The sequence below is a fragment of the Lissotriton vulgaris genome, chromosome 12, assembly GCF_964263255.1.
Source record: "Lissotriton vulgaris chromosome 12, aLisVul1.2, whole genome shotgun sequence".
Classification (NCBI taxonomy): Eukaryota; Metazoa; Chordata; class Amphibia; order Caudata; family Salamandridae; genus Lissotriton; species Lissotriton vulgaris.
Genome location: NC_141700.1, coordinates 468,665,774 through 468,693,723, shown reverse-complemented (window position 1 = coordinate 468,693,723; position 27,950 = coordinate 468,665,774). Strand labels below are relative to the sequence as shown.

The window sequence follows — 27,950 nt, the reverse complement described above, 5'->3', positions numbered from 1 at the left end:
TCTTAATAGGTATAGTGCATCCAGAAATGGAGTCTGGGAATCGTATAAAGCTGCATTAAGAGGGGAGACGATTAGCTGCGCAGCAAGAATTAGGAAAGAAGACAAGAGCAAGATAGATAATTTGATAGCAGCTCTGGCTGAAACAGAGAGACATCATATCGAGGAAATAATAACTGGTAAAGATAGTAGTGAGACTACCAGAAATATGGCCAGGATTAAGGGTGACCTTCTAAAAATAATCACTCAGAAAGAGATTTGTGCATATCAAACGCAAAGAGCAAGGCGCTATGAGACCGGGGAGCAGGCGGGCAGAACATTAGCATTGCGTATAAGGCAAGATTTGAATAGAAATAACATCAGTAAGATAAGCTACAATGGGAGAGAATATAATGACCCGAACTCTATAATACAGGCATTTCATGATTTTTACCAAAAACTTTATGATCAGGATCCAGGGGCGGTATTTCCTATACAAGACCAATCTTTTATAACACCTAGGGTGGAGGATGAAGATAGAGATCGGCTGGAATTGGGTATAACAAGGGAGGAGATAAAAAATGCTCTGAGTGAACTAGCATTGGGCAAAGCGGCAGGTCCAGATGGGATCCCGATCGAGGTTTATAGGGCTTTGAGGGAAGAAATGTTGCCAATACTGGAGGATCTTTTTAATGGAGTCATATGTTCAGGTGTTATTCCTGATAGTTGGAAGCAGACCAATATTGTGGTATTCCACAAAAAGGGAAAGCCGGAGGAAAACCCGGGCTCATATAGGCCGATCTCTTTAATTAATACAGATGCGAAACTATATTCAAAAGTTTGGGCTAAAAGATTAGGAGGGATTATAGATCAACTTGTATCGCCCTGGCAACATGGGTTTGTTCCAGGGCGTGGTACCACCGAACACACTGCAAGGGCTATTTCATTATTTGATGCTGCTACTATGACAGGGAGTGATATGGCTATGATTTTATTGGATGCCGAGAAGGCGTTTGACCGTGTAGTATGGGATTTCATGTGGGATGTGTTGGAGAAAAGAGGTTTCGGAGAAAACTGTAGGAAAGGTATTAAGGCTATGTATGCGGATCCAGTTGCCAGAATCACTACTATGGGGCTTCAATCAGAAGAGGTAATAATCAAAAGAGGCACACGCCAGGGCTGTCCCTGCTCACCTATATTATTCGCGTTATACATAGATCCGTTGATTAGGAAAATCTTGGCCTCAGACAGAATATCCCCTGTTATTTCGCATGGTCATACTACTAAGATACTAGCGTATGCGGACGATTTGGCAATTGTTACTAATAATCCGGATACAGCAATACAGGAATTAAATAATCTGGCTTATCAGTTCGGGGCGTATTCAGGGTATAAACTCAACACGGAGAAAACTATAATAATCTGTACAAAGAATATCCAGAAAAGAGATCAAAGATATGTTGATGCTGCTATTTATTTAGGAGTTAAAATTAATGCAGATGTGGGAAAGATAATTCAGGAAAATTATTTGCCAGTATTGGCGGTGATAGAGAAAGATTTGAGGAGAATTGATGTTTTACATTTATCTTTGATTGGACGAGTTAATGTTCTCAAAATGACAATGTTTCCGAAACTGCTGTATCTATTTCGTGCTATCCCCTTATTAATTGAAGAAACTTTGATAAAAAGAATAGAATCAGTCTTCTCACAGTTTCTCTGGCAATATGGTAAAGTAAGAAGATCGCTAGCTAAACTGTCACTACCTCTAGAGAGGGGAGGACTAGCAGCCCCTAATCTCAGACTATATCACTGGGTCTGTTTAGCGTTGCATATGAAACAGTTATTATGCTGTAACACCCCGGTAGGCCAGCCTGGCCTTTCAAGAATTCCCACAATCTATGAATTAGTAATAGGTGAAAAAGCCAAGGGGATTTTAATACGGGAAGTAAATGCGCAATTTTATAAGAGGAGTAAAAGTAAATTGATGTTAGGGGCATGGGGTGTATGGAAGCAAATGTTGAAATTTCTTAAGATCCCGAAGATTAATGGTATGTTAGACCTCTGGGATTCAAACCCATTTAAACATCTTGGACAGAATAGAAATAGTGCCCTTTGGAAAAGGCTGGGTATCCGGTATCTGGGTGATGTAATGAGTAAGGAAGAGTTGGTGGGGTTCGAGACTCTGCAACAAAGATATGATATCTCAGCGAACCACTGGATGTTGTACAATTAATTAGAACAATCAGTGAAATCCATAAGACCTAGGATTTCTATCCAGGAGATGAATCCAATTGTTCAATATATAAGGAATGGTGGTCGGAAGATCAAAATAGGCTATGGTTTTTTGTTGCAGAATCTGGAAGATGACATGGTGCAAGTGGAAAACGCATGGGCTCTTAGAATCGGGGATCCAAATGTAGATGTGGACTATGCATTAACATTGAACAAGAAAATATTAAGAGCAACCAACTTAAAAACACAACATTATAAAATGATTTTTAATCTATATTACACCCCAACAAAGCTGTTCCAATGGGGGAAAAGGGATACAGATAAATGCCCGAGATGCGACCAAAGCCCTGCAGATTTAATTCATATGTTTTATTCTTGTCCAAACTTGAAACCCGTCTTAACTGAAATGGAGAAATTCTTATCGGGGCTGCTAGAGGGACAAATCTCTCTATCCCCAACGACTGTGTTAATTGGCAGGGATGAAAATCTGAAAATCACACATGAAGCGGAAGCCTTTGTCTTTCTTTGTGTTGCAGTGTTAAGAATTTTAATAGCGGCGGCATGGAAAGACTCAGTTGCCCCCTCATTCCAGGTTTGGTTGACTAGATTGCTTGGAACTCATAATATCGAAGAATGCTTATATAAATTTAAGGGACAGAAGAAGAAAGTATTTGGTGAAAAAATCTGGGCACCCTTAGTAAGTGGAGGGAAACAAGAGGATGAATTGATTGAACTCCTGCCGGTTTGTAAAGTACTTTTAGATGGTGACTTGTATTATGTATTGATGAACTGTTTTTTAAACCCTTGTGTATTTTTGTAATTATCTTCTTATCCAGCTGATATTTCATGATATGTATGAACGTATTTCTTTTTTGTAGTGCTATTCTAATCCATCTCAATAAAAAAATAAAAAATAAAAAAAGTGAGAGTTGACATATAAAGAACTGTGCATAAGAGCCAGTGAATGTGTGAGTGGCTGTATGGATCATTTTGAACTTGTATCAGGGATTGTATAAGAGAGTAAATATGTGTTAGTATATGTTTGAATAAGTAAAGTTTGTATAACTGTATAGTTGAGGAAATGGAGGTGTGATTGATTCTTTGCATGACTGACTAGGTGTGTGAGTAACTCCATGGATGAGTGACAGTCTGTGAGTGTCTGTTTACACTGATTGTATCTAAGGTTATATTAGAGTCTGAAGAGGTTCATCGTATTATCACATGAATGATATCATCAGTGATGTGATCAGTAATGTCAAACGAGATGTCATCAGTGATGTCATTTGAGATGTCATCAGTGATGTCATTTGAGATGTCATCAGTGATGTCATCAGTGATGTCACTGACCATGTCATGAATGATGTAATATGTGACATCATCAGCAGTGGATTGCGGGTGCGCGATATATAGTTAGTGCAACTAACTATATATGGAATTTCAATGGTTTTGTGTGAGTAAAATAAGGTTTTGTAAATGTAAATTCCTAACTATATATGGTCTATAACCTATGGTTTTTTCAGTGAATTTTCAAGGTTTTGTAAATGCTAATTCCTAACTATATATGGTCTATAACCTATGGTTTTTTCAGTGAATATATATATATATATATATATATATATATATAAATAATGGAAGGAACTTCGGAGCTACTTGCCAACAGCACCTGTCTATTGGCTAAGATGAGTGAGCAATGCGCTTGTCGCTACACCGTTGCTCATAAACATTGGCCACTCCCCACATCAAGAAATAACTATTCAGAGATTTGTATATGACCAGAATGGCTGTAGAAACAACTAAGACACTTTCAATGACCGAAATGAACTAGAGCGGATAGCATGAATGACAAGCATGCAATTTATTTGTCCTGTGAAAATGAAAATGCAGATCAATATAAACCAGGGACCTGTAAATTCTAAGAGAAAACGTGCTTACCATTGACATCCAAGTTGTGTTCGGCGACATAATTGCCCATCAGACTGCTGACCTTGCACAAGTACACCCCGCTGTCACTCTTGTTGAGGAATAAGAAGACAAGGGTGTTCTCCTGCTGCCTGGATTGTGGTGGAAGCTCGCCTCCTTTCTTCTCCCAGACGTAGGTTCTGGGACTTAAATTAGAAAAAGCAATAAGTATATCAGAAAAAAAAGAGCAAGAGCAACAACCATCGTATAAGAGACCTCATATTTACTTTATCGTGAACTTCAGAGTTTAACTGCAAACAATTATTATCAGTTACAGCTGGAGACGTTCTTGTTAGTAAGGGAACCTAATGATCCCCAATATAGAATGCCTTTATAGACAAATATCCTGTAAAGCAATCACGGCCTACCCGGGACCATCTAGTAGGGTTCTTTAACCAGATGCACGGAACTTTGAATTTCTTTCCAATTTTACATCTCATACAAAGACCTCAGTACTACTAAGTTTAGTGTGACAATCTATTCTAAGCAGGTCCTTCAATGGTTTTGAACATGGCTAACAAAATGAAGACTCAAAAAGGTAATTTCATTTTCTAAAACCTTGCTGTCCAATTATCAATCAACAATCTTTATTCGGTTTCTTTCACAGACACCATAAAAGAGCACACATGAGATACAGATACATTGAATCATCAGATAAAACATGTACCAATTAAGATAGTGTCCAAAACTGTGTATAAAGATTAAAATACAGAAATCACAAGTCTCACACCGGCAACACCAGATAGGTAAAATGACTTGGTTAAAAACAACTTATCACATCAGATTTAAACAAATGGTGGACAAATGCCAAACGTGGTTTACACAAGATACACCACTATGAACTACAAAATAATAAAGGACCTTCTTTATTATTAGAAGAGTGTGCAAAACTTGATAAAGTACGTAGTGACCTCCACTGACTGGCTATTGCAACTACGTTGGCAATAGATGAAACCAAGAAACTGGCATAAAAGATTGCCAATAGATTATATGTTAAAAACATGCAAGTTAATCAGAACTAGATCTAAGCCTAACTGCAGATTTTAAAAAACTAAGTACATAAAAAACTGTGCTACCCTTAAGCATTAATTAAACAAAATGTAATTGTTAGAACTGGGGGTCTCTAGTTGGCAGAGGTAGGTACCACTGTCCAAATAGGGACCCTTGCTTCTAGTCAGGGCAAGGAGATAACCCTCTGAGATAACCCCTGCTCACCCTCTAGGTAGCTTGGCACGAGCAGTCTAGGCTAACCAGAGGCAATGCGTAAAGTAGTTGTACCAACACTCACAGTAACACAGTGAAAACACCAAAAACTGATTCCACAACAGTTTAGGAAAATAAAAGTATTTATTCTAAACTACACAAGACCAAAACGACAAAAATCCAACATACACAGTTCAAGAATATGGTTTCAAAGAGTTCTTAAGGTTGTAATCAAAGTTCTTTAAGTTGCGTTACAATAATCCACAGATGCGTGAAAAGTTCAGAGTTGCGTCATGTTTACTCACAGTACCTTTTAGTTGCGACAAAGTTCCAAAAGCAGAAGCTGGTGCGGTGGAAAACAAGCGATGCGTTGCTCCTGAGACCCTGGGGAGGCGATGCGACAGCCCTGCTGCAGCAGCCGTCGTGTTGCGACGAATCCGGTCTGTATGGGGAGAAAGGCCACTTGTATGGATTCCGGTGCGTAGGTTCCGTAGGAAGTTTGTTCTCGCAAAGGCACGATGCGACGATCTCGTAGGGGCTGCGACGATCTCCGGGGCGACGATGCGCGGTCCAGCGGGGATCCTCTCTCTCGAAGCTCCTCAATGCATGTATGTATGTATAGGCATTTATATAGCGCACTACTTACCCGTAGGGTCCCAAGGCGCTTCGACCGCTGCGAAACCCTTCCTGGCTTCCCTGAGAGATGGTCCCTTAATGGGTATCTCCAGGGTGAGACCAGGCATCCCCGGCGGTCTGGTGGGGCCGTTAGTGAAGATGAGGCAAGCTAGTGCCCAGAGTTGCCGAGTGTGATCGCTGATCAGAGTGGGCACCGAGGCGAGAGAATTATCGAGTCCGCTGACCCTGGTCCAGAAACCTGCCGCGCCGGGAATCGAACCCTGGTCCGGGGCCGTCCTCTGCTCTCGGGTCTGCCGCCTCTAACCAGTGATATTTACAACAAGGGATGGTGAGGGACAGAGTCTCTGAATTAAGCAGAAAGCTCTCACCCAGTCAAAAGATCAGGGCTAGATCCAACACCGTTTTTTAGCTCACTGCACCATCCCAGTTTCAGAACCTGGCTGTATGCAAATTAGTCTGTTCCTGTCCCAGTGCATGATGGGAACAGGGCAAACCAAACCAAACTACAAAAGCCAATTCTTACACTGGGAAGGAAACAAGCTCCCGGGGACCGGTTTCTGGCATTACAGCCGTCTTCGGCCCGGTTTGCTTGCCTCTAACCAGTGAGCCACACTACTTCACTCGATTGTTCTGCGACGATGCTCGCAGCGACGTGATGCGGTCCGCAAGCAAGCGGTGCGGCGATCTCACCCAGCGACGACAGGCTCTGCGACGACACTCGCGGCGATGTTCGGCTTCCCGCACCAATTGGATGCGTCCCGCAAACGAAGGATGCGACGGCTCTGGCAGCGGCGTCAGGCGCTGCCACGATCTCGACCTTCGTAGCGGCGGGAAACTTCTCGCACTGTCGGGGATGCACTCCGCAAGCGAGCGATGCAACACTTTTCAATTGCAAAAGTCTCTCAAGCTTAGTTTCAAGCTTCCCAGCACAGGTACAACTTCCAGAGGCCCCACAACTGGATCAAGCACTCTAGGAAGGACAGAACTCTCTCAGCAGAGTTCAGGGAAGTTAGGGTGAAGTCCTTTTGTTCCTGGGACTTCAGAACAGGGAGCCAGCTCTTCTCAGGCCCTTGGAGATTCCTTCAAGATAGGGGACACAGCACCCAGCAAAGTCTCTCCTTGGCAGCAAAGCAACAGGTCAGTCCAGCAGAGCAACAGCAGGACCGTCTTCCTTCTTCAGTTTCAGCTTTCTCCTTGGCAGAGGTTCCTTCTTGATTCCAGGATGATCTAATTTTCTGTTGTCAGGGGTCCTGTACTTATACCCCTAAAGTCTTTGTTCTCTTAGTGCATGTGGGCCCTGAGCCCGGTCTGAACCAGTTCTGGGTGGATCCTGAGTATCTTGTTTTGCTGGCTTCTTCTTCCTTTCAGAGTGAGGGGCAGGGTCGTCAGCCGCCCAGCAGGAGGTGGAGCCAGCATTGTGGCAGGCAGGCACAGCCCATTCAGGCCCAGGTGCTAACTCCTCCCACCACTCAGGTTGCAAATGCATTCATTCAGCCTAGGGCTGACTCAGCCAGCCTCCTGGGGAATCCCCAGCCCCTGTCACTCACAAACCAGACAGTCAATACACAAATAGGCCAAGGCACACAGAAGGGTCAGACAAGAGAACAGCAACTTTCTAAAAGTGCTGTTCTCAAACACAGGATTTAAAAACAACATTTCCTAAAAGATGTGTTATTAAATTCTGAGTTCAGGGATACTAGATACTTATGTCCTATCTTGTTCCTATGGGAAGAAATGCTGGAAGCCACTGTAGCCAGCATCCCCCATGTTAACCAATGGAGCAAGATAGTCTTACAATAGTGAAAAACGAAAATGGCTGTAATTCACTACCAGAGCATATCACCTGCACTAGTACATGCTCTACCTTTCACATACACTGCACCGTGCCCAGGGGGGTACCTTGGGCCTTCCATAGGGGTGACTGATGTGCACGAAAAGGGAAGGGTTAGGCCTAGTCAGTGGGGACACTGACCAGGAGGACATGGCAGTTTCTAAACTGCCCATAGGCACTGCAGTGGCAGGCCCGAGACACCATTTTAGAGCTACTCCTGTGGGTGGCACAATCAGTGCTGCAGGCCCACTAGTAGCATTTGTCATCACCAGCCCTGGCACACCCTGTGCACTTTACTAGGGACTTCATGGTGACACAAATATGCCAAACATGTATATCCAATCAGAATAGCAATTTACATAGGGAGCACTTACACTCTGGCACTGATCAGCAGTGGCAGAGTGTCCAAAGCATATAAACCAGCAAAAACAAAATCCAGCACAGCATCAGAAATACAGGAGGTAGAGGCAAAAAGATAGGGGAAAACCACGCCAAAGATGCCAGGTCTAACACGTGTCCCCTCCAGCTGAAAGTGGGGAGAACTACCCACCCTCTTGGGAGTTCTCTTCACTAAGGCGGAAAAACCTGGACAGACCATCAGCGTTGGCGTGCTCTGTACCAGGGCGGTGTTCCAACGTAAAGTCCATTCCTGTAGGGAGATGGACCACCTCAACAGTTTTGGGTTCTCACCCCTCATCTGGATTAACCATCTGAGGGGCCTGTGGTCGGTCTGAACACGGAAGTGAGTCCCAAACAGGTAGGGCCTCAACTTCTTCAGAACCCAGACCACAGCAAATGCCTCTCTCTCTCAATCGCACTCCACCTCTGTTCCCTGGGGAGTAGCCTCCAACTAATGAAAGCTACCGGCTGGTCTCCATTCTCCTCAGTGACTTGTGAGAGTACTGCTCCCACACCATGCTCTGAAGCGTCTGTCTGTACTATGAACTCACTGGAAAAGTCGGGTGCCTTGAGCCCCGGTGCTGTGAACATGGCAGTTTTCAGGGCATCAAAAGCAGTTTGGCAGGCTTCAGTCCAGTCCACTCTTTTGGGCAACTTCTTAGAAGTGAGTTCTGTCAAGGGGGCGACAAACCGTCTGTAATGCCCGGTGAGTCCTAAAAAGGCTCTCACCTCTGTATGGGTCTTGGGGGGCTCCCAAGCCAGAATGGTATCAATCTTCGCCTGTAGGGGCGCCACCTGGCCGCTCCCCACCTGGTGTCCCAAATACGGCTCAATCATCCCTAGCGCCAACATCTTGGAAACCTCTTCCTTGATGCTGGCCCTGACCTGGTCAGCTACCCTGTAAAATGTTTGCTTCACAGGCAGACTGTCTCCAGTGTCCACATCATGGATGCACCAGTTGGTGACTCCTGGGGTCAGGGAGAACAGGGAGGAGAACTAACCCAACACTTGGCGACAGTCCCTCTGCTGCTCTGGGGTCAGGGTGGGCGAGAGGACCACACCCACCACTGACCCATCTTGCGCCTTAACTGCCAGGAGGTCAGGGAGAGGATCACTATCCTCTTCCATTCCAGCATCTGTAGCCATGAGCATGGTTACTTCAGACCTCTCAAAGTGTGGTTTGAGGAGGTTCACATGCAAGACTCTCAGGGGCTGCCTGGGAGTCCTCAGGTTAACCAGGTAGGTTACCTCACTCTTCCTTTCCACCACCTCATATGGCCCAGTCCACTTGTCTTGGCGCGCACAAGGCTCCACTGGCACCATCACCCACACTTTCTGCCCAGGTTGAAATTCGACCAGAGTGGTATTCTGGTCGTACCATCTTTTCATTTCTTCCTGGCTTGCTTCCAGGTTCACCTGAGCGAGCTTCCTGAAGCGTTGTGTCTGGTTGCCGATGGCCAGCACATAGCTGAACACATCCTGGGGGGTTTTCCCACAGGACTTTTCCCAACCCTCCTTCACCAGTGAGAGAGGTCCTCTAACAGGGTGGCCATACAGGAGTTCAAAGGGACTGAACCCTAAGGACTTCTGAGGCACCTCCCTGTAGGCAAGCAACAGGCATGGTAACAAAACGTCCCACTTCCGTCTCATGGGCTCCGCTAGGCCCATAATCATACCTTTTAGGGTCCGGTTGAACCTTTCAACCAACCCATTTCCTTGAGGGTGGTAAGGAGTGGTGAACTTATAAGTTACCCAACACTCCTCCCACAGAGACTTCATGTACCTAGAGATGAAGTTGGTACCCCGGTCGGAGACCACCTCTCTGGGGAACCCCATACTGGAAAAGATCCCCATCAATGCACGGCCCACCACGGGTGCTGTGATTGTCCTGAGAGGGACTGCTTCCGGGTACCGGGTGGCATGGTCCACCAAGACCAGGATGAACCTGTTGCCTAAGGCTGTCTTGGGGTCCAGGGGCCCTACTATGTCTATTCACACCCACTCCAAAGGGGTGCTCACCACTGGGAAGGGTTGAAGGGGTGCCTTCAACTTCATTCCAGTCTTGCCACTAGCTTGACAGGTTTGGCAGGATCTGCAAAAGGAACCAACGTGCTTTCTCATCTGGGGCCAGTGGAAGTGGGTGACAAGCCGGTTCAGGGTCTTGTCTTGCCCCAGATGTCCTGCAAGAGGCACGTCATGAGCCAGACCCATTGGGAAGCTTCTTAAGCGCTTGGGTACCACCAGCACACGGGCTGCACCAGGCTCAGCAAACTTAGGCTCATCTTCCCAGTAGATAAAGTGGTCTCTGACTGCTCCACCTGCTGCCTGATCTACAGCCTGTTGCCGCAGACCATCGAGGGAACGGCATTCCTTCTGCGCCTGGCAGAACTCCTCCCTGGAGGGACCACCTTCCTGCTGCCAATGGGTCAGCTCAGGTAGGTCCCCCAGTTCGGCCACCTGTTCCCCTGTAGGTTCCAGGGCATCCCCCTCAGGTTCTGCTCCTTCCTGGACCATGGAAACTGCTGGGGCGGGTTTCCTGCGCCCCTTGCCTCTTCCTCTCCTGGCAGGTCTCTGGGCCACTGTTTCAGGCTCCAGTTCTGCTGAGTCACCCTTACTGGCTGCCATAGCACGCGTGGTCACACAGATCCACGCAGGCAGACCCAACATCTCCAAATGAGTTCTGTGTTCTACATCCTTCCATTTAGAACTCTCCAGGTCGTTACCTAACAGACAGTCTACAGGCAAGGCATCACTGACAACTACCTCCAAAAGACCAGAGACTCCTCCCCATTCAAAGGGAACACACGCCAGCTTGCAGAGGCGCACTGAGCTGTCAGCTGCCACTACAGGACGGAGTACCTAAGGGATGATTTGCTCTTCAGACACCCACTGACACCTCACGGATGTCACGCTGGCTCCTGTGTCTCTCAGAGCCTCAACCTCCCTCCCATTGATGGTCACCTTCTGCCCATATTTCTTAGTGTTAGAGGGCAGTAAGGTTTCCGGGACCATCTCTCGGTCTCCTAGCGAGACAAGGGTCATAACTGCTAGCTCCCCCCAGTCACTAGAAACCAAATCCCCACCCAAAGCTACACTAGCTAACGCTGGGGCGGAAGCACCAGTGGGTGCAAGCTTCTTCTTGGGACATTTTGGAGCAATGTGGCCCACCTCATTGCAGTGATAGCAGGTAGGGGGACCTTGGTTATCTCTTCTGTCTCTATTGTCCCGCCTGCCCTTAGGGGGCCATGGCTGTCTAGGTTTGGGGGGTTGGGATTCCTTTCCCTGGGAACTATTTTGGGGTCCTTCTGAGAACTCCTTTTGGTTACCCTTGTCCCCCCACTCTTCTGCTGGGGACCCTGCCCACCTTTGGCTTTGGTACCCACAATTCCTCTGTGGACCCTGGTACTGGTCCAGCAGTCCGCCTCCTTGTCAAGCTCAACGGGGTCTGTCAGCTTGCTGTCTAAAAGATGCTGGCGCAGCTCTGGAACACGAAGACTACTCAAGTGCTCCCAACTGATTAAATGCAACTTAAAACCAGTTACTTTACTGCCCTTCATCCAACCTTCTGGTGCACGTGAGTACTGATTCACACATTCCATCCAAGTCTCAGACTCTCTCTTCTTAGAGTTTCTAAACTGCAGTCTACACTGCTCTGGAGTAAGGCCATACCTGAGGCATAAGGTCTCCTTCATATTGGGGTAGGTCATGGCACCTGCCATCTCTAAGGGCTCTAGAGCACTCCTCACAGAAGTCTCAAAATGTTTCCACAGGCCAGCCCCCCAATGCTGTTCAGGCACACCATTCATTCTCAATGCAATCTCATACGAAGTGAACCAGGCATAAATATCCTCACTCCTATGGTAATTCTGCACCAGGTCTTTGGGAATATATACTTTACCACCATGCACTGGCTGCGCGCTGCCACCATTTGAACTGGCATCCACCTCCTTGGCTTTAAGATCCAGTTCTCTCATGCTCAACTCATGAGCCAAAAGAAATTTCTTTTCTTCCAAGGCGTGGGCACTTTTGCTCTCCTCCGACGCCTTTTCTCTTTCTTTATCCATTCCAATTGCTTCATTTTCAGAACTTCCAACTCATATTCTCTTACTCTCTGATTTTCTTGTAACTCTTCTGTGGGGTGAGGCCTCTGCTGGAATGGCTGCTGCCAGCTTATGAGCCTACTCTGCCCACTGGCAGATCTGTGACTTGAAAACCATTTTCTCCATTCACATCATCATTTCCCTCTTGTGCCCCCCAATGGGCCTTCAAGATTCTCTGCAAATCCTCCTTTCTGTAGGCGCTCCTTATGGGGCACTCAAACTCAAGGCAGAATTTCCTAAGATGCTCAACTATGTATGAATACAAATCTCCAATGGCAAACTCCAATTCTACTTCTGCTCCCTCACTGAGTGCCTTTCCTTTCGCAGACATGATGCTCTGAAGAGTTACTCAAAAATAGAATCAAAAATCAAAAACCAGTAGTATGCGGTGGCGTAATGGTCTGCACTCACTAGTGATGTACACCAATTACTGTGGGTCAAGTACAAATACAAGTTCAAATCCCACCGCTGCCACCAATGTTAGAACTGGGGGTCTCTAGTTGGCAGAGGTAGGTACCACTATCCAAATAGGGACCCTTGCTTCTAGTCAGGGCAAGGAGATAACCCTCTGAGATAACCCCTGCTCACCCTCTAGGTAACTTGGCACGAGCAGTCTAGGCTAACCAGAGGCAATGCGTAAAGTATTTGTACCAACACTCACAGTAACACAGTGAAAACACCACAAACTGATTCCACAACAGTTAAGGAAAATAAAAGTATTTATTCTAAACTACACAAGACCAAAACGACAAAAATCCAACATACACAGTTCAAGAATATGGTTTCAAAGAGTTCTTAAGGTTGTAATCAAAGTTCTTTAAGTTGCGATACAATAATCCACAGATGCGAGAAAAGTTCACAGTTGCGTCACGTTTACTCACAGTACCTTTTAGTTGCGACAAAGTTCCAAAAGCAGAAGGTGGTGCGGTGGAAAACAAGCGATGCGTTGCTCCTGAGACCCTGGGGAGGTGATGCAACAGCCCCACTGCAGCAGCGGGCGTGTTGCGACGAATCCGGTCTGTATGGGGAGGAAGGCCACTTGTATGGATTCCGGTGCGTAGATTCTGTAGGAAGTTTGTTCTCGCAAAGGCACAATGCAACGATCTCGTAGGGGCTGCGACGATCTCCGGGGCGACGATGTGCGGTCCAGCTGGGATCCTCTCTCTCGCAGCTCCTCGATGCGATGGTTCTGCGACGATGCTCGCAGCGACATGATGCGGTCCGCAAGCAAGCGGTGCGGCGATCTCACCCAGCGACGACAGGCTCTGCAACGACACTCGCAGCGATGTTCGGCTTCCCGCACCGATCGGGTGCGTCCCGCAAACGAAGGATGCAACGACTCTGGCAGCGGTGTCAGGCGCTGCGACGATCTCGACCTTCGTAGCGGCGGGAAACTTCTCACGCTGTCCGGGATACGCTCCGCAAGCGAGCGATGCAACACTTTTCAATTGCAAAAGTCTCTCAAGCTTAGTTTCAAGCTTCCCAGCACAGGTACAACTTCCAGAGGCCCCACAACTGGATCAAGCACTCTAGGAAGGACAGAACTCTTGCAGCAGAGTTCAGGGAAGTTGGGGAGAAGTCCTTTTGTTTCTGGGACTTCAGAACAGGGAGCCAGCTCTTCTCAGGCCCTTGGAGATTCCTTCAAGACAGGGGACACAGCACACAGCAAAGTCCTTCCCCTCTCCTTGGCAGCAAAGCAACAGGTCAGTTCAGCAGAGCAACAGCAGGACAGTCTTCCTTCTTCAGTTTCAGCTTTCTCCTTGGCAGAGGTTCCTTCTTGATTCCAGGATGATCTAATTTTTTGTTGTCAGGGGTCCTGTACTTATACCCCTAAAGTCTTTGTTCTCTTAGTGCATGTGGGCTTTGAGCCCGGTCTGAACCAGTTCTGGGTGGATCCTGAGTACTTTGTTTTGCTGGCTTCTTCTTTCCTTTCAGAGTGAGGGGCAGGGTCATCAGCCGCCCAGCAGGAAGTGGAGCCAGCATTGTGGCAGGCAGGATCAGCCCTATTCAGGCCCAGGTGCTAACTCCTCCCACCACTCAGGTTGCAAATGCAGTCATTAAGCCTAGGGCTGACTCAGCCAGCCTCCTGGGGAATCCCCAGCCCCTGTCACTCACAAACCAGACAGTCAATACACAAACAGGCCAAGGCACACAGAACGGTCAGACAAGAGAACAGCAACTATCTAAAAGTGCTGTTCTCAAACACAGGATTTAAAAACAACCTTTCCTAAAAGATGTGTTATTAAATTCTGAGTTCAGGTATACTAGATACGTATGTCCTATCTTGTTCCTATGGGAAGAAATGCTTGAAGCCACTGTAACCAGCATCCCCCATGTTAACCAATGGAGCAAGATAGCCTTACAAAAGTGAAAAACGAAAATGGCTGTAATTCACTACCAGAGCATGTCACCTGCACTAGTACATGCTCTACCTTTCACATACACTGCACCCTGCCCAGGGGGGTACCTTGGGCCTTCCATAGGGGTGACTGATGTGCACGAAAAGGGAAGGATTAGGCCTGGTTAGTGGGGACACTGACCAGGAGGACATGGCAGTTTCTAAACTGCCCAAAGGCACTGCAGTTGCAGGCCTGATACACCATTTTAGAGCTACTCCTGTGGGTGGCACAATCAGTGCTGCAGGCCCACTAGTAGCATTTGTCATCACCAGCCCTGGCACACCATGTGCACTTTACTAGGGACTTCATGGTGACACAAATATGCCAAACATGTATATCCAATCAGAATAGCAATTTACATAGGGAGCACTTACACTCTGGCACTGATCAGCAGTTATTATTATTATTATTATTATTATTATTATATGAAACTTGTAACGCGCTCAGCTTACCCGGGGGCATCCCGGCGCGGCTCAGCAGTGGCAGAGTGTCCGAAGCATCTAAACCAGCAAAAACAAAATCCAGCACAGCATCAAAAATACAGGAGGTAGAGGCAAAAAGATAGGGGAAAACCACGCCAAAGATGCCAGGTCTAACAGTAAGCGTGACACACATGCCTAAAATTTGCCTTTTTCAAAATCAGAATGATAATGGATTTCCTAGATAGGTCATAAAAACTACAAAACATCAAGAATCGAAGTATGTCCTGTGGAGAATTACCGTTGCAGCCACAGGGCAACAACCTCTGGCCCTTACCCTGCACCCTGGGTTGGGGAAGAAGAAGATGAAAAAGGTCAAACTGAAGCCTAAAAAGACAAGGATGTCCCCACGAGAGAGCAGTCTTAGACTGAGTTTCACACCTGGTTCTTAAATTCTAGGGTGAACATTTCATTCTAAAAGAAAAATATTTATGAAGCATGCCATTAATATGGCGGGAGAGGTAAAGTTACAATGATTTGTACTCGACTTCTATCAGTGTATGGTAAGACCAACTACTTGCTTATATCACTAAAGATGCCAAATTCAGAAGGAGATGACTGTTATACACCCTCGTTCAAACTGCAGTTATTACGTATTCCCCACCATGAACACAATATTTGGTTGTTAAGCAAAAAGAATAAACAAGACACAATGTCAATAATGTAAAAGATAAAATGAAATAAAAATTTTCACACCATGAGTTACTCTGTCAAACATTTATTGTATATACACATTGTTAAAAAATTTCATTGTTACACAGTATAAAAATTTTTTCAAAAACATTAAATACATTTGAATAAACACAGTTAAAAACAAAGAATCACAGGTCGACGCGGCGTTTCGGTTTCTTGGATTAGTACCTTCTTCAGGACAGATTCTACATCAAATTTAAAGATTTAAAAAAACAGAGTTACTCTAAGTTGCATTGGTGCAGTCAATTAAGTTTTCACAAGTTTATAATTAATCACAATTGTGGTTACTCCAGTTAATCTTTAGGCATCTCTAGTACAAAACAAACATCTATTTTACCACAGTGTTTTCAGTTTACACACTAATACCATTTTAAAATGTCTAAGGTTTTATTTAAACATTATTCCCCCCTTCTTTTTTGAGACATTGAGTTATGCGAACATATTCACCATATTCTTTCTGTCCATACCCTTTGAACAAAACTAATACTGTTTACCTCTCCCATGGACTTGAGTGGTCCAATGCTTACGGAGCTTGGATGAAACAATTCCTATTCATGCACTAAAGGTATTTGTAAATTTGTTGCATACCTTAAAACCAGTGGAATAACTTCCCCACCGGACAACGTTTTCTGTTCAAAATCTTGCTGCCGTCTTACTTATGGGCTTAATATTTGGTATTTCACCTTGGATAAGAAATAGATATAGGAAAAGGATATTACCACCTCCATTTTTACATGAGGTGTCCGTGTACACAGGGTCGAAATATCCCAGACTCCAAATATTGTATGTGAATATTAAAAATTGATATATACCTTTCATTTACACTTGGTATGCTTTGTCTTTGACTACCAGGAGGAGCCACCGTATTTTGTCCTATTTGGGTTTCTTCAATGACCCTAGGAAATATTAGATTGTTTAATTCTTACTTTATACCATTTGTTCCAATACAGAATGTAGCCTCAAGGTGTTACTTATTAGTGGCTGATTTATAACTCACCAGAAAGGTATTTCTGCTTATTGCAGTTCCTTGAATATTCTGATTCTCAGTTCCTTTTATGGATATCAGGGTTCGTGGCTGTATTAAAAAAATAATGAAAACTTTCTTTGTATCTTAGTGAATTTACGCATGTTTCTCATTTAGTTGTTCCCAACTGGGAATCTATTTTTATACATGCTCTCAATTTTTAGTTGTCCATACAGGCACTTAATAGGAAAAACCATTAGTGTATCTAATATTTCCTAGGGTCATTGAAGAAACCCAAATAGGACAAAATACGGTGGCTCCTCCTGGTAGTCAAAGACAAAGCATACCAAGTGTAAATGAAAGGTATATATCAATTTTTAATATTCACATACAATATTTGGAGTCTGGGATATTTCGACCCTGTGTACACGGACACCTCATGTAAAAATGGAGGTGGTAATATCCTTTTCCTATATCTATTTCTTATCCAAGGTGAAATACCAAATATTAAGCCCATAAGTAAGACGGCAGCAAGATTTTGAACAGAAAACGTTGTCCGGTGGGGAAGTTATTCCACTGGTTTTAAGGTATGCAACAAATTTACAAATACCTTTAGTGCATGAATAGGAATTGTTTCATCCAAGCTCCGTAAGCATTGGACCACTCAAGTCCATGGGAGAGGTAAACAGTATTAGTTTTGTTCAAAGGGTATGGACAGAAAGAATATGGTGAATATGTTCGCATAACTCAATGTCTCAAAAAAGAAGGGGGGAATAATGTTTAAATAAAACCTTAGACATTTTAAAATGGTATTAGTGTGTAAACTGAAAACACTGTGGTAAAATAGATGTTTGTTTTGTACTAGAGATGCCTAAAGATTAACTGGAGTAACCACAATTGTGATTAATTATAAACTTGTGAAAACTTAATTGACTGCACCAATGCAACTTAGAGTAACTCTGTTTTTTTAAATCTTTAAATTTGATGTAGAATCTGTCCTGAAGAAGGTACTAATCCAAGAAACCGAAACGCCGCGTCGACCTGTGATTCTTTGTTTTTAACTGTGTTTATTCAAATGTATTTAATGTTTTTGAAAAAATTTTTATACTGTGTAACAATGAAATTTTTTAACAATGTGTATATACAATAAATGTTTGACAGAGTAACTCATGGTGTGAAAAATTTTATTTCATTTTATCTTTTACATTATTGACATTGTGTCTTGTTTATTCTTTTTGCTTAACAACCAAATATTGTGTTCATGGTGGGGAATACGTAATAACTGCAGTTTGAACGAGGGTGTATAACAGTCATCTCCTTCTGAATTTGGCATCTTTAGTGATATAAGCAAGTAGTTGGTCTTACCATACACTGATAGAAGTCGAGTACAAATCATTGTAACTTTACCTCTCCCGCCATATTAATGGCATGCTTCATAAATATTTTTCTTTTAGAATGAAATGTTCACCCTAGAATTTAAGAACCAGGTGTGAAACTCAGTCTAAGACTGCTCTCTCGTGGGGACATCCTTGTCTTTTAAGATTCACTATCCCCCCAGTCCCCTATAAGCCTGTGCGGGGTCCTCCTTTACTTTTTAACTCAAACTGAAGCCTAGTCAGTATGGTCAAGGGCCATACAATCGTTTAAGATCAGTTTGTTTAATGAGGTCCCCTTGCTAAGTCAAATTTTAGCCATAAAAAAGGGAGCAAAGAGCCTAAAAATCAGTAAGATAAGCCATTGCTGGTTCCTCATGGACGATAAAGGTTGGGGTACCCCGAGGAACAGTTACGAGACGTCTCAAAAAGGTGTTTTCGGAGATTGGAAGATCACCAAGTCCATATGGCCCCAGATTTCAATACCATACAACACTTTAGCAATACGATTAGCCCTATAGACCTGCAATATTGCCCCAACCGGTCTTTTACCTAATCTAGAAGCAAAATTTAAAATAGGCGCATTGGCCAGACTAAAGTGACTTTTCTTACAAATTTTTTAAAGCCCCCAATTCATCTTGCCGTCTAACAAACCCCCATATAGGAAAAGACACGGGTCTTAGGAACCGGGGTAGACCCAATCTTAATAGTGTGGGGCTTACTCAAGCGAGATCCCACTTGCATCACATAGGATTAACAATTATTAAACATCAAGTCCTGTTCTTCCATAAATTGGATAATGGAGTTCAGCAACGTTTGCAGCCTCCTCTCAATTCGAGCCATCAAGACAGCATCATTTGCATACAAAAGGACAGGAAGGCAGCGCTGTCCCACCGGAGGATATCCACCTTAGAAAAGGTCCAGGATGCATTCCTGACGAACCCCTCTCTGTATAGAGAACTTTCGGGTTACCTTAAAATCTTTGGTGTATCTGACCTCAACCTTAGTGTCTCGATGGAGATCCTGTAAAAAAAGAACACTATCCCTATCCACCCAGATAGCTGACAGAGTTTGCCACAGCTTACTTATATTAACGAGATCGAACGCGGAGGTAAGGTCCATGAACGTCAAGTAAATAATACCAGGGCGGACAACTGCATGCTTATTAAGCATCATGAACAGGTTCAGACATTGGTCCATGGTCGATCCACCAGGACGAATACCATACTGAACTTCTGAAAAGATGACCTGTCGTCCCAGTTAGATAATCTGTCCAGTGAAATAGGCCCAACCACTTTGACCACTGAATCCAACAGGGAGTTTGGCCCATAACAGTGCGTACTGTTTCTATTCCCTTTTTTAAAAAGAGGAACGATGGTCGAGGTGTCCCCGGAATTTCGCGGGCAAACTCTAACAGTCGCATTGATGATTGAAGTGAGGGCAGGGGCCCACAGCTCCAGATTGTATATGTAAAGAGCTGGGGGAATCCCATCTGGTCCCAGGGCCTTGTTACAGGACAAACCTACTATGCCCTTACTAACTTCCCCCTCTGAAACAGTCAGGGGCGATGTCCCTGTTCCCGCTCCACTAGAGACACTCTGAGCAGGTGGACACCGGAACGTGTCCTCAAAATGGCTAACCCATTCATCCTCAGTGATAAGGGCATCAAGAGTAATTACTGTGTTGGATGCCAAGAAGGAGCTGTTAACACTGCCCCAAAAAGTGGAACTACTCTTAAGAGATTGTTCGCTCCAGCCATCCTCCTTCAACACCGCCTCACGCTTAGCCAATGCTCCTTTGTACTGCTCACTACAGGTTCTTACTAGGCAACTGTCTCTTGGGGTGGTACGTAGACCTTTCTTAAGGTTCCTAGACATGCACAAGCAGGCAGACTCAAACCATCTTGGGATCTGGTCTAGGTAACTTTTAGAGGCCGAAGCCTCCAATAAGTCAGCGATAAATAACTGCAAAAGCATTAATGAGAACTCCTGGCTTGGTCTGTGGAGCCAGGCACATCTGTAGCTCCTTCTAACTTTGACTAATAAGGTCTCATGGAAAGAGTCAGGAATGATCTGGCCCCATTTAAGCCTTCTACCACCATATGTGGCTCTCAGTTGTCCCCCCTTCCTCCCCCTTTGTTTTGGGCTAGTAGGGGCCAGCTGGCTTTAAGACACAGGGGGTTATGGTGACTAAAGATACTCACTTCAATAGAGAAATCAAATAGAAGTTAAACAAGCGGGGTAGAAACAAAAATAAAATCTAAAAATGAATCACTACCCTTCCCTTTAAATGTGGGTATAAGTTCCCTTCGACCTAGGTCCAGTTTGCCCATTGCTGATAAAAGGTCAAACTCGTTCACATTACGGTTATCTCCCTGACAGGTATGTTCTAGATGCAGCACTGTCAAACGAGGACCACCTGAAGCTCCAGCGTCTAACTCTCTTGGATCTCCACATGGATGGATATTAAAATCTCAGACCAACATAAGATACCTCTAACAGAATGGAGTCATTTAGATTGCACATAGATGCACCCAGCCTAGAGATGTTACAAACCTCTGGAATAGACAATGTGGCATCATAAAAGTTTAAGAGCAACAGTTTCTGCCTTTGACAGGACCTGTGTGCCATGCACACTGGGCAATGGGAGCCTCTGCCCTCGGACGCTTTGCCTTTCTCCCAGCCAGGGAGCACTTTCCTTTGGCTCCGGACCCGGGACCCACACTGGTATCCCCCCTGGCATGCTGGAAGCCACTGGTTTGTTAATGCTCATGCTGCAACCAGGCATAGATGCTGAGGCGGGTTTTGCCCTGCTAGCCTTATTTGTAATATCAAGTATACCCAACACCCCACCTACATTCTGAGCAGTAGGTGAATAGAACCCCCATTCGGCCTCAGCCACCTCCACCAACTCCAGGCTGCGTAATGCTGACCCATTTGGGGGGGCTAGTTAAGCTGGGGAGCAGACGGGTTGCTGGTGAGCGGGAGAGCCGTTGTGTCATAAGCTCAATTTCCTTATCTAGAACCCATGCTGCACTTTGTAAAAAGAAGTCAACAATAGTTATTGCAGGGGCAGTGGAGGCTGCAGCAACCGTCTTGCGTTTCCCCATGATGACCCATCCTTGATGATAAAAGCAGGGATATGTCAAACTAGGCAACAGGATAAAAACTTTTAGCTGAAGTTGCCAAGATTTTGGCCAGATGAAACCTGAAAGTAAAAAAGAAACAGCCTGGCAGCTGGCAAATAACAAGAAGACCACTCAGTGCAAAAACGTTGGCAAGAAAACACCCTGTTATGCTCACCTTGTGTTAACGTTCTTAGACCCCCAGGATCCTCAGCAGCTGTGTATCAGCAAGAGTAATAAGTTCAATAAGCGCCTCCAGGCAGAGGGCTAAAGTCAGAAGACCAAGAGGGGGGGGCAGCCTCCTCTGGTCTCTGAAGGATGCCCCAGACAGGTAAGCAATGCTTTTACAGCGTGCGTGGTGCAGGCAAACCAACAGGACTACTCCTCCCTGCTCTGCAGTCTGGGACACGGAGACCCCCACTGAGCATCTCCGTTGGAATCTGCTCAGGAAAAATGTCCCGCTCACTCAATCACGAAAGTCACAAACTTGTGGGGTCCTGCTTGCAACCAGCCAACCAAGCAGTCAAGCAAAGACCCCCTTCATGCAATTCTTCTGCCCCAGAAGATAGTAATAAATGTATAATGGTATCAGTTCTCCTTCTCCTTCACAGTTAGATGGTTGTATGGAAATGTACCCAAAAGTGAGCACACTAGTGCAGGGTCACCCTCTCGTCCACGGGTTCCAAAGACTAACAAAAAGAGATTAGCACTGGAGTGGAAATAAAATACCAAGTTTATTAAACACTCATGAGTGGGACCACGTCCACACAACACTCTCTCGTGTTTTGCAGTAGGAAGTACCCTGAACTCACAGACCATCGTCTTTATATATTCTTTTCTGCAATGTAAGCATGAGGACAGAAATGGAAGGAGCAAGTTTACAAATAGCTATCAGCAAACAAGGGCGATGGATAACCACTTGGTCAGCAAATAGGGAGGGGAAGCAGGAATGCTTATGGCAGCAGTAAACAGTCAACAGATAACATCTAAGACCAGGTGCACTGGCAGCCACAAACCCCCAGCACATACATTGCTTCATTGCTTTGCCATGTCAGGAGGTCAACTAAAATAGATGGCACAAGCAGAGTGAAAGAGCAAACAGCAGAGTACGAAAGAATTACGAATGAAACTAAATGAACACCACAGTCAAAATGGGTGTAGCTTATGCAAAGTAAAATATTACACGTTTCCATAGACAACCCTTTTAGCATAAGCTAAGACATTTTCTTTTTATTAAAAGGGGTATGATATACATCATGGATATCAATTAACATCATTTCACAAATTTCTTGTTCCATTTCTAAATGGGCATTTGCATTCTGGACATTCTTTTTAGATGGAACACAAGTAGTACAAGTGGAAATACAGAGGGAACAAAGCATTGGCCCACAGTGAATACATAAACAACAAGAGAAGAGAATTGAAATAATTATCAACAAGGCAGACAATACTTTCAGACCCCATACAGAAAATATGCTCCAGAACCATCCAGTCCAAGTCCATGTTCCTGAGTCTTGATGTATCTCAGTGTCTATTTTATGCAGTTTGGAAAAGGCATTATAAACAGAAGGTGAATTGTCCGGTATGAAGACACAACAGCTGGTTCCAATGATACAGCATGCTCCACCTCAATCAGCCAGAATAACATCTAAAACCATTCTATTTTGCAAAGTCCCAATTCTCGTAATTTGGAGTTCTTCTGTAATATTTCCAAGAACTATTTCTGTTTGATTAGTCACTGCCTCTACCACTCAAGTCAATCGTCTTATTTTCCTGCTATTTAAAGCCGCACCAACAAAGAAAAAGAGTCCCAAATTAAAGTCAACATATTGCTGTAATGCAGTGTCAGTTTGATCCACTTCATCGAATGAGAGGCGTTTCTCCCTTCTGATGTAGTGAAGCTACGCTTCTGCATGCACATATTGCTATATTGGCATAGGTGAGTTAGTTGCTCAAGCGCTATTTTGGCGCTTTTACACACAACACTACATGCCTCTGTTCTTATGAAGACAAACTGCTGGCTTTCCTTCACATGAGAACGGTCTGTTTTTCACACCTCTAGACTTACACTGTGACCTCAAGTCTGTACGCAGTGTTCAAGGTTAAATAACAATGTATCATGTTGATTCAGGTGCATCAACCCACGCTCTAGACATAACACGCACACAGCTGCACATCACTGAAACTCGGGTGCTTTTAATATTGCATTGTATGCATGAGAGAGACACTTGGAGAACACCTTTCCATCCACAAAGAGCTGTGCTGATCTGGGATGTGATTCACTTCACCTGCTTTTGGGGTTATGGGTTCCCCGTTTATACCTAGAGATCTTCCATTATTATAATAGCTAGCTCCTAGCAAGGGGAGGGTGGTACACAAGGCGCTATAGACCTGATTCCACTATCATTATAATATGATTTCTCCCTTTTTAATTTATGGAATTGTAACAATGCTGATTGTATTGATTTTATGCATCTTTTTACTTATGTTGGCAAAGATACTGCATCTTAAAGCACATAGTTAAAATAAACATTTTAAACTATATAGTATCTCGGACTACTCGTGAGAATAAATACGAAAGAATGTTCTTGATTCCCACTATTCCTGAGCGGTTCCTAAGTCGCTTGTTCTGAGTTGTCTAATCATTGGTAGCTTCGCTGTATCACGGAGAACGAATGAGACACTGATCCTAGTCAGAATGGGGTTCTAGACACTGAGGTGGGTTTTTGGTACACCACAATACACTGAGGTCCTGGTTTCCTGCACATAGTTCTGTGCATGAGCAGAATCCCCGCAACATGGCACACCTAACGTTTGGTCTTATATTTGAGACGCTTTAGTGGTGCTTATATTTGTCCACAATACCCTCACTCCTGTTTCTGGGTAACAGACGCGATGGATTAACCTACCTATATGAATGTGTTATAGGTTCATTCAAGCTTGAGATTTAAAGGTTCATGTTTTGAAATACTACCCTTTTTGTGCTACAATTTATATACATTTTATTTCTTCTCTGTGTCTTTATGGGTGATATTGATATAGCTCTGCATAGTCGCGCAGCGCTCCGGCATCATCTGACGCAGTTTAGAGTGCCTGGCGATGGTATGTCAGTTATCTTTGTGGTGAGTGCCGAGGCAGCGTACCCCTTTGAGCTTTTCTACTCTTGGTTTACGTTTCCCCCGCAGTAAATGCGGATGATGAAATGTTTCACTCCTACACTCCCACCACAACGCCTCCAAATTATACTCCATATCGGGCACCAGAGATTCCGATTTCAGCATGGCAGCATTCATATTTCGTTTAATGGCGCCCTCCCCCACACCGTGACCCTGATCCGGTTAGGCCCTTTGTCGATTCCTGGGGCCACTTGAACAGTCTTGGCCTGGTTCACACCACATCCACGTTATCTAACTGTCCCTGTTGACGAATTGCGCCAACTCTATACCTCCTTGGTTGGGGTACATAGGGCTTTTGTACAATACGCTTCACGCAACCTTCAGGTGGGAGCACCTGGGGTTGCAACGCAACCAATTGGACCGGCAGGGATGTCTATTAGTTCCGTCATGGGTAATTTGATAATGGGCAAGCGCCCCCAAACTAAGGACGATATGCCTTATTAGCTTGCTGAGAAATTTGACCAACTGGAAGCAGTATTTCCCAATACGACACCTGTGGAGAAACACAGAATCCTCACAATTAGTTTGCAGAAAGACTTGGTACCAGAGGTGACCAATTGTGAGAATTGGGGTAAAGTATTTGCAGCAGTATATGTGAAGCGCTTCAGCACACCGTCTATGACTGTACTGCCCTCCGTGATCAAGCGTGTACAGGATGAGTGCGGTCCGGAGGCAACTGTTGAGTTGGGAATGAGGCTTTTCGGAGTCTTTGGCGTAGTTGCTGATCTAATTCTTGCGAATATGAAGGGAGATGCGGTTAACTTTCAGGTGCCTAATGCTTTGCGCCTTGTCGCCGACGCCGAGAAACCCAGAGCGTTACCGAACATTATTACGGATGCTTATAAAACCACCCCCTTTTCTGAATCGTTATAAAACCATTGGCTGCAATAGTTTGGGTGTTAAGCCTTTTGCTAAAACAGCAACTCAACCGCAAACTCAGATGGCAAAGTCTAATAAAGACTACCGTCCAAATTTTCCTAAACAGAATTGGAAGAGTAAAAAACAGGGGAAGCAGCAACAGAAACAAGGGTCACGTCCTGCATCACTGATACCGGTGTCTACCGAGCGCAGATATAATTTGCGCGACCGCGCAAGAATTAGGTCTCCTGATAGGTTTCAGGTTCCTGATTAACGTTCTCCTCGTTCTTCATAGGAAACATCGGGCATGCAAGCCGGTGGAGGAGAACGCGGCAGAGGTCGGGTGCCCTGCAAGGACGTGAGCAGCCCCGCCCAGTTGACAATAAAGGCAAGCAGGACGACTTCCCATGTCAACACCCTCTGTTTCAGAAAACGAAAGTTGCTGCATTAACCGCAAGGTATGCCACAGATAATGAGCACACAGCTTCTGAACCTGACATGGGCATTAACGCTGCTGGACTGAGCAGCGGAGGTCACAATAGTAAGGCAGACACTGCGTCCATATCTGAAGGCGACAGCAACTTACACTTTTATCACAGTGAAAACATCTGACACTAGAGTGGCTCCCCTTGACAGACTATATGATATAATACTTTTAATAGAAGGTGACATACAACGTGTAATCAAAGGGATTTTAGTGGAAAATCTGACCTCTACATATGACATTTAGTTAGCTGAGGTAGACTGGCCCCCTCCTTTAGTTTTTGCCGCTCTGAGGGGGGAGGAGGGGATCCTCTCTAGTTTTTCACACACTGTGCCGAAGGAGCAGGCGCAGAACTTTGCAAAAGAGTGGGCTCTGGTGCTTGCACCGGCGTTGTACCGTACTCCGGTCGGATGGGATAAACTTTCGCCCAGACATGAGATTCCTTTGCGGTCTATGCCACAGCCACAACCCCAATATCCCATGCGGCTGGAGGCAAAAGCTCCTGTTGCGGTAATCCTTGAACAATTAGAATATAAAGGTGTGATTGAGACATGCGTGTCACCCATGAATAATCTTATTTTCACTGTAACCAAACCTGATGGGCCGTTCCGCCTAGTTTTGGATTATCGCCATTTAAACTCTCATGGTCCGTACATGTGCGGTACAGAATACCCACAGTTCTGCTCTCGTAGACAGTCTTGTGCAAAAAAGGTTTAAAACCACACTGGACATTTCTAATGGCTTTTTTAGTCATAACATGTCCTCTTAGTAGTCAATGGACAGCGTTCACTTGTGGCGGAAAACAAAAACAATTTAAAAGATTAGCCATGGGTTGTAATAACAGCCCAGGCATCTTTGCCGCACGTGTCGTCTCTTTGTCAGACGGCATTGACCCTGATGCGTACTCGTACGTCGATATTTATCTCACGAATGACGAATTGTGGCCGCATCTCTGTCGCCTGGACTGCATCATAGTTATGTTTGCGGACTTCGAATACAAATTTTACTTTGCAAAATCAAACATTGCAGAGTACACAGTGTTGTTCCTGGGCTATGAGCTCAACAATGAAGGTCTAGGTGTTGCACCTCACTTCCTGGAGAAATACGCATGTTTGCGATCTCCTACAACTCTGAAAAAACTACAATCCTTACTCAGATTTTTGAATTTCGGGCGTACCTACATTCCCAATTATGCCCAGCGTATCAAGCCGCTATATGCATTGATACAACCACCTTTTACCAAATCATGCTGGCTTTCTGAACCTTCTGCTATTCTGCAATCTTTGCAGTCTGATCTTCTTGAATCTAAATACTTACTGACACGTGACAACCACATAAACCCGGTAATAAAAAACTGTGCCAGGTGCTGTGGGTTTCACGTACTTGACGATTAATGAAGGAGACACAGTACCTATTCCTTACAAGTCACACTTGTACACCTCGACTGAAATTTGATTTTCTTCTGTCGAAAAGGGTTTGACCGCAGTACAGATAACGATTCTAAAAGAGACTGCGCTGTCACAGGGAAAACGCATGTTGGTTGTGACACTGTATCCAGCCCTTGAGGCAGTGACGAAAGCCAGTGTTCCAAATTCTAAAGCTTTACATCCTCGTTGGATACAATGGGCCACTTCGCTGACATCTCCTGAAGTCACATTTATCTTTGACCCCTCTTTGCAAACACAGGAGTTTTTACGGTATGAATTTGTTCATCCTGCTCGTCTGGTATGCGCCCGCTTGAGGATTACCTTGTATCATTTACACAGATGGTTCAGCGCAACCAGCGACAGCATCTAAACATTCTTATTCAGCGGCCTGCGCAATAGTGGCTGGTACCATTGTGAATGGAGAATTCAAGTCCGATGTCGTGCACACGCAGACATTAGGGGTCTGTACCACCCAGTTGGCATAGCTCCGTACTCTGGTGCTTGCACTGGAGTTTGCTGATCCTCGTGTGACTACTTTGATTGTGAGTGACTCTTACTACTGTGTTCAGTCTTTCAACAACAATTTATTCTTTTGTACTCAGGACATCGTGATTCCAAAGGTAGCACAATTAAGCAT

At 44.8% G+C, this 27,950-nt stretch overlaps 1 protein-coding gene across 1 annotated transcript in view; it reads right to left on the bottom strand.

Annotated features, from left to right (window-relative positions):
- The window catches only part of CADM3 (cell adhesion molecule 3), an 825,731-nt gene that overhangs the window by 207,845 nt on the left and 589,936 nt on the right, over nt 1-27,950 (bottom strand). The window contains exon 9 of the mRNA XM_086945217.1: nt 4,141-4,313. Within this exon, the coding sequence (XP_086801343.1) occupies nt 4,141-4,313 (173 nt within the window). The remainder of the gene's footprint in view (nt 1-4,140; nt 4,314-27,950) is intronic.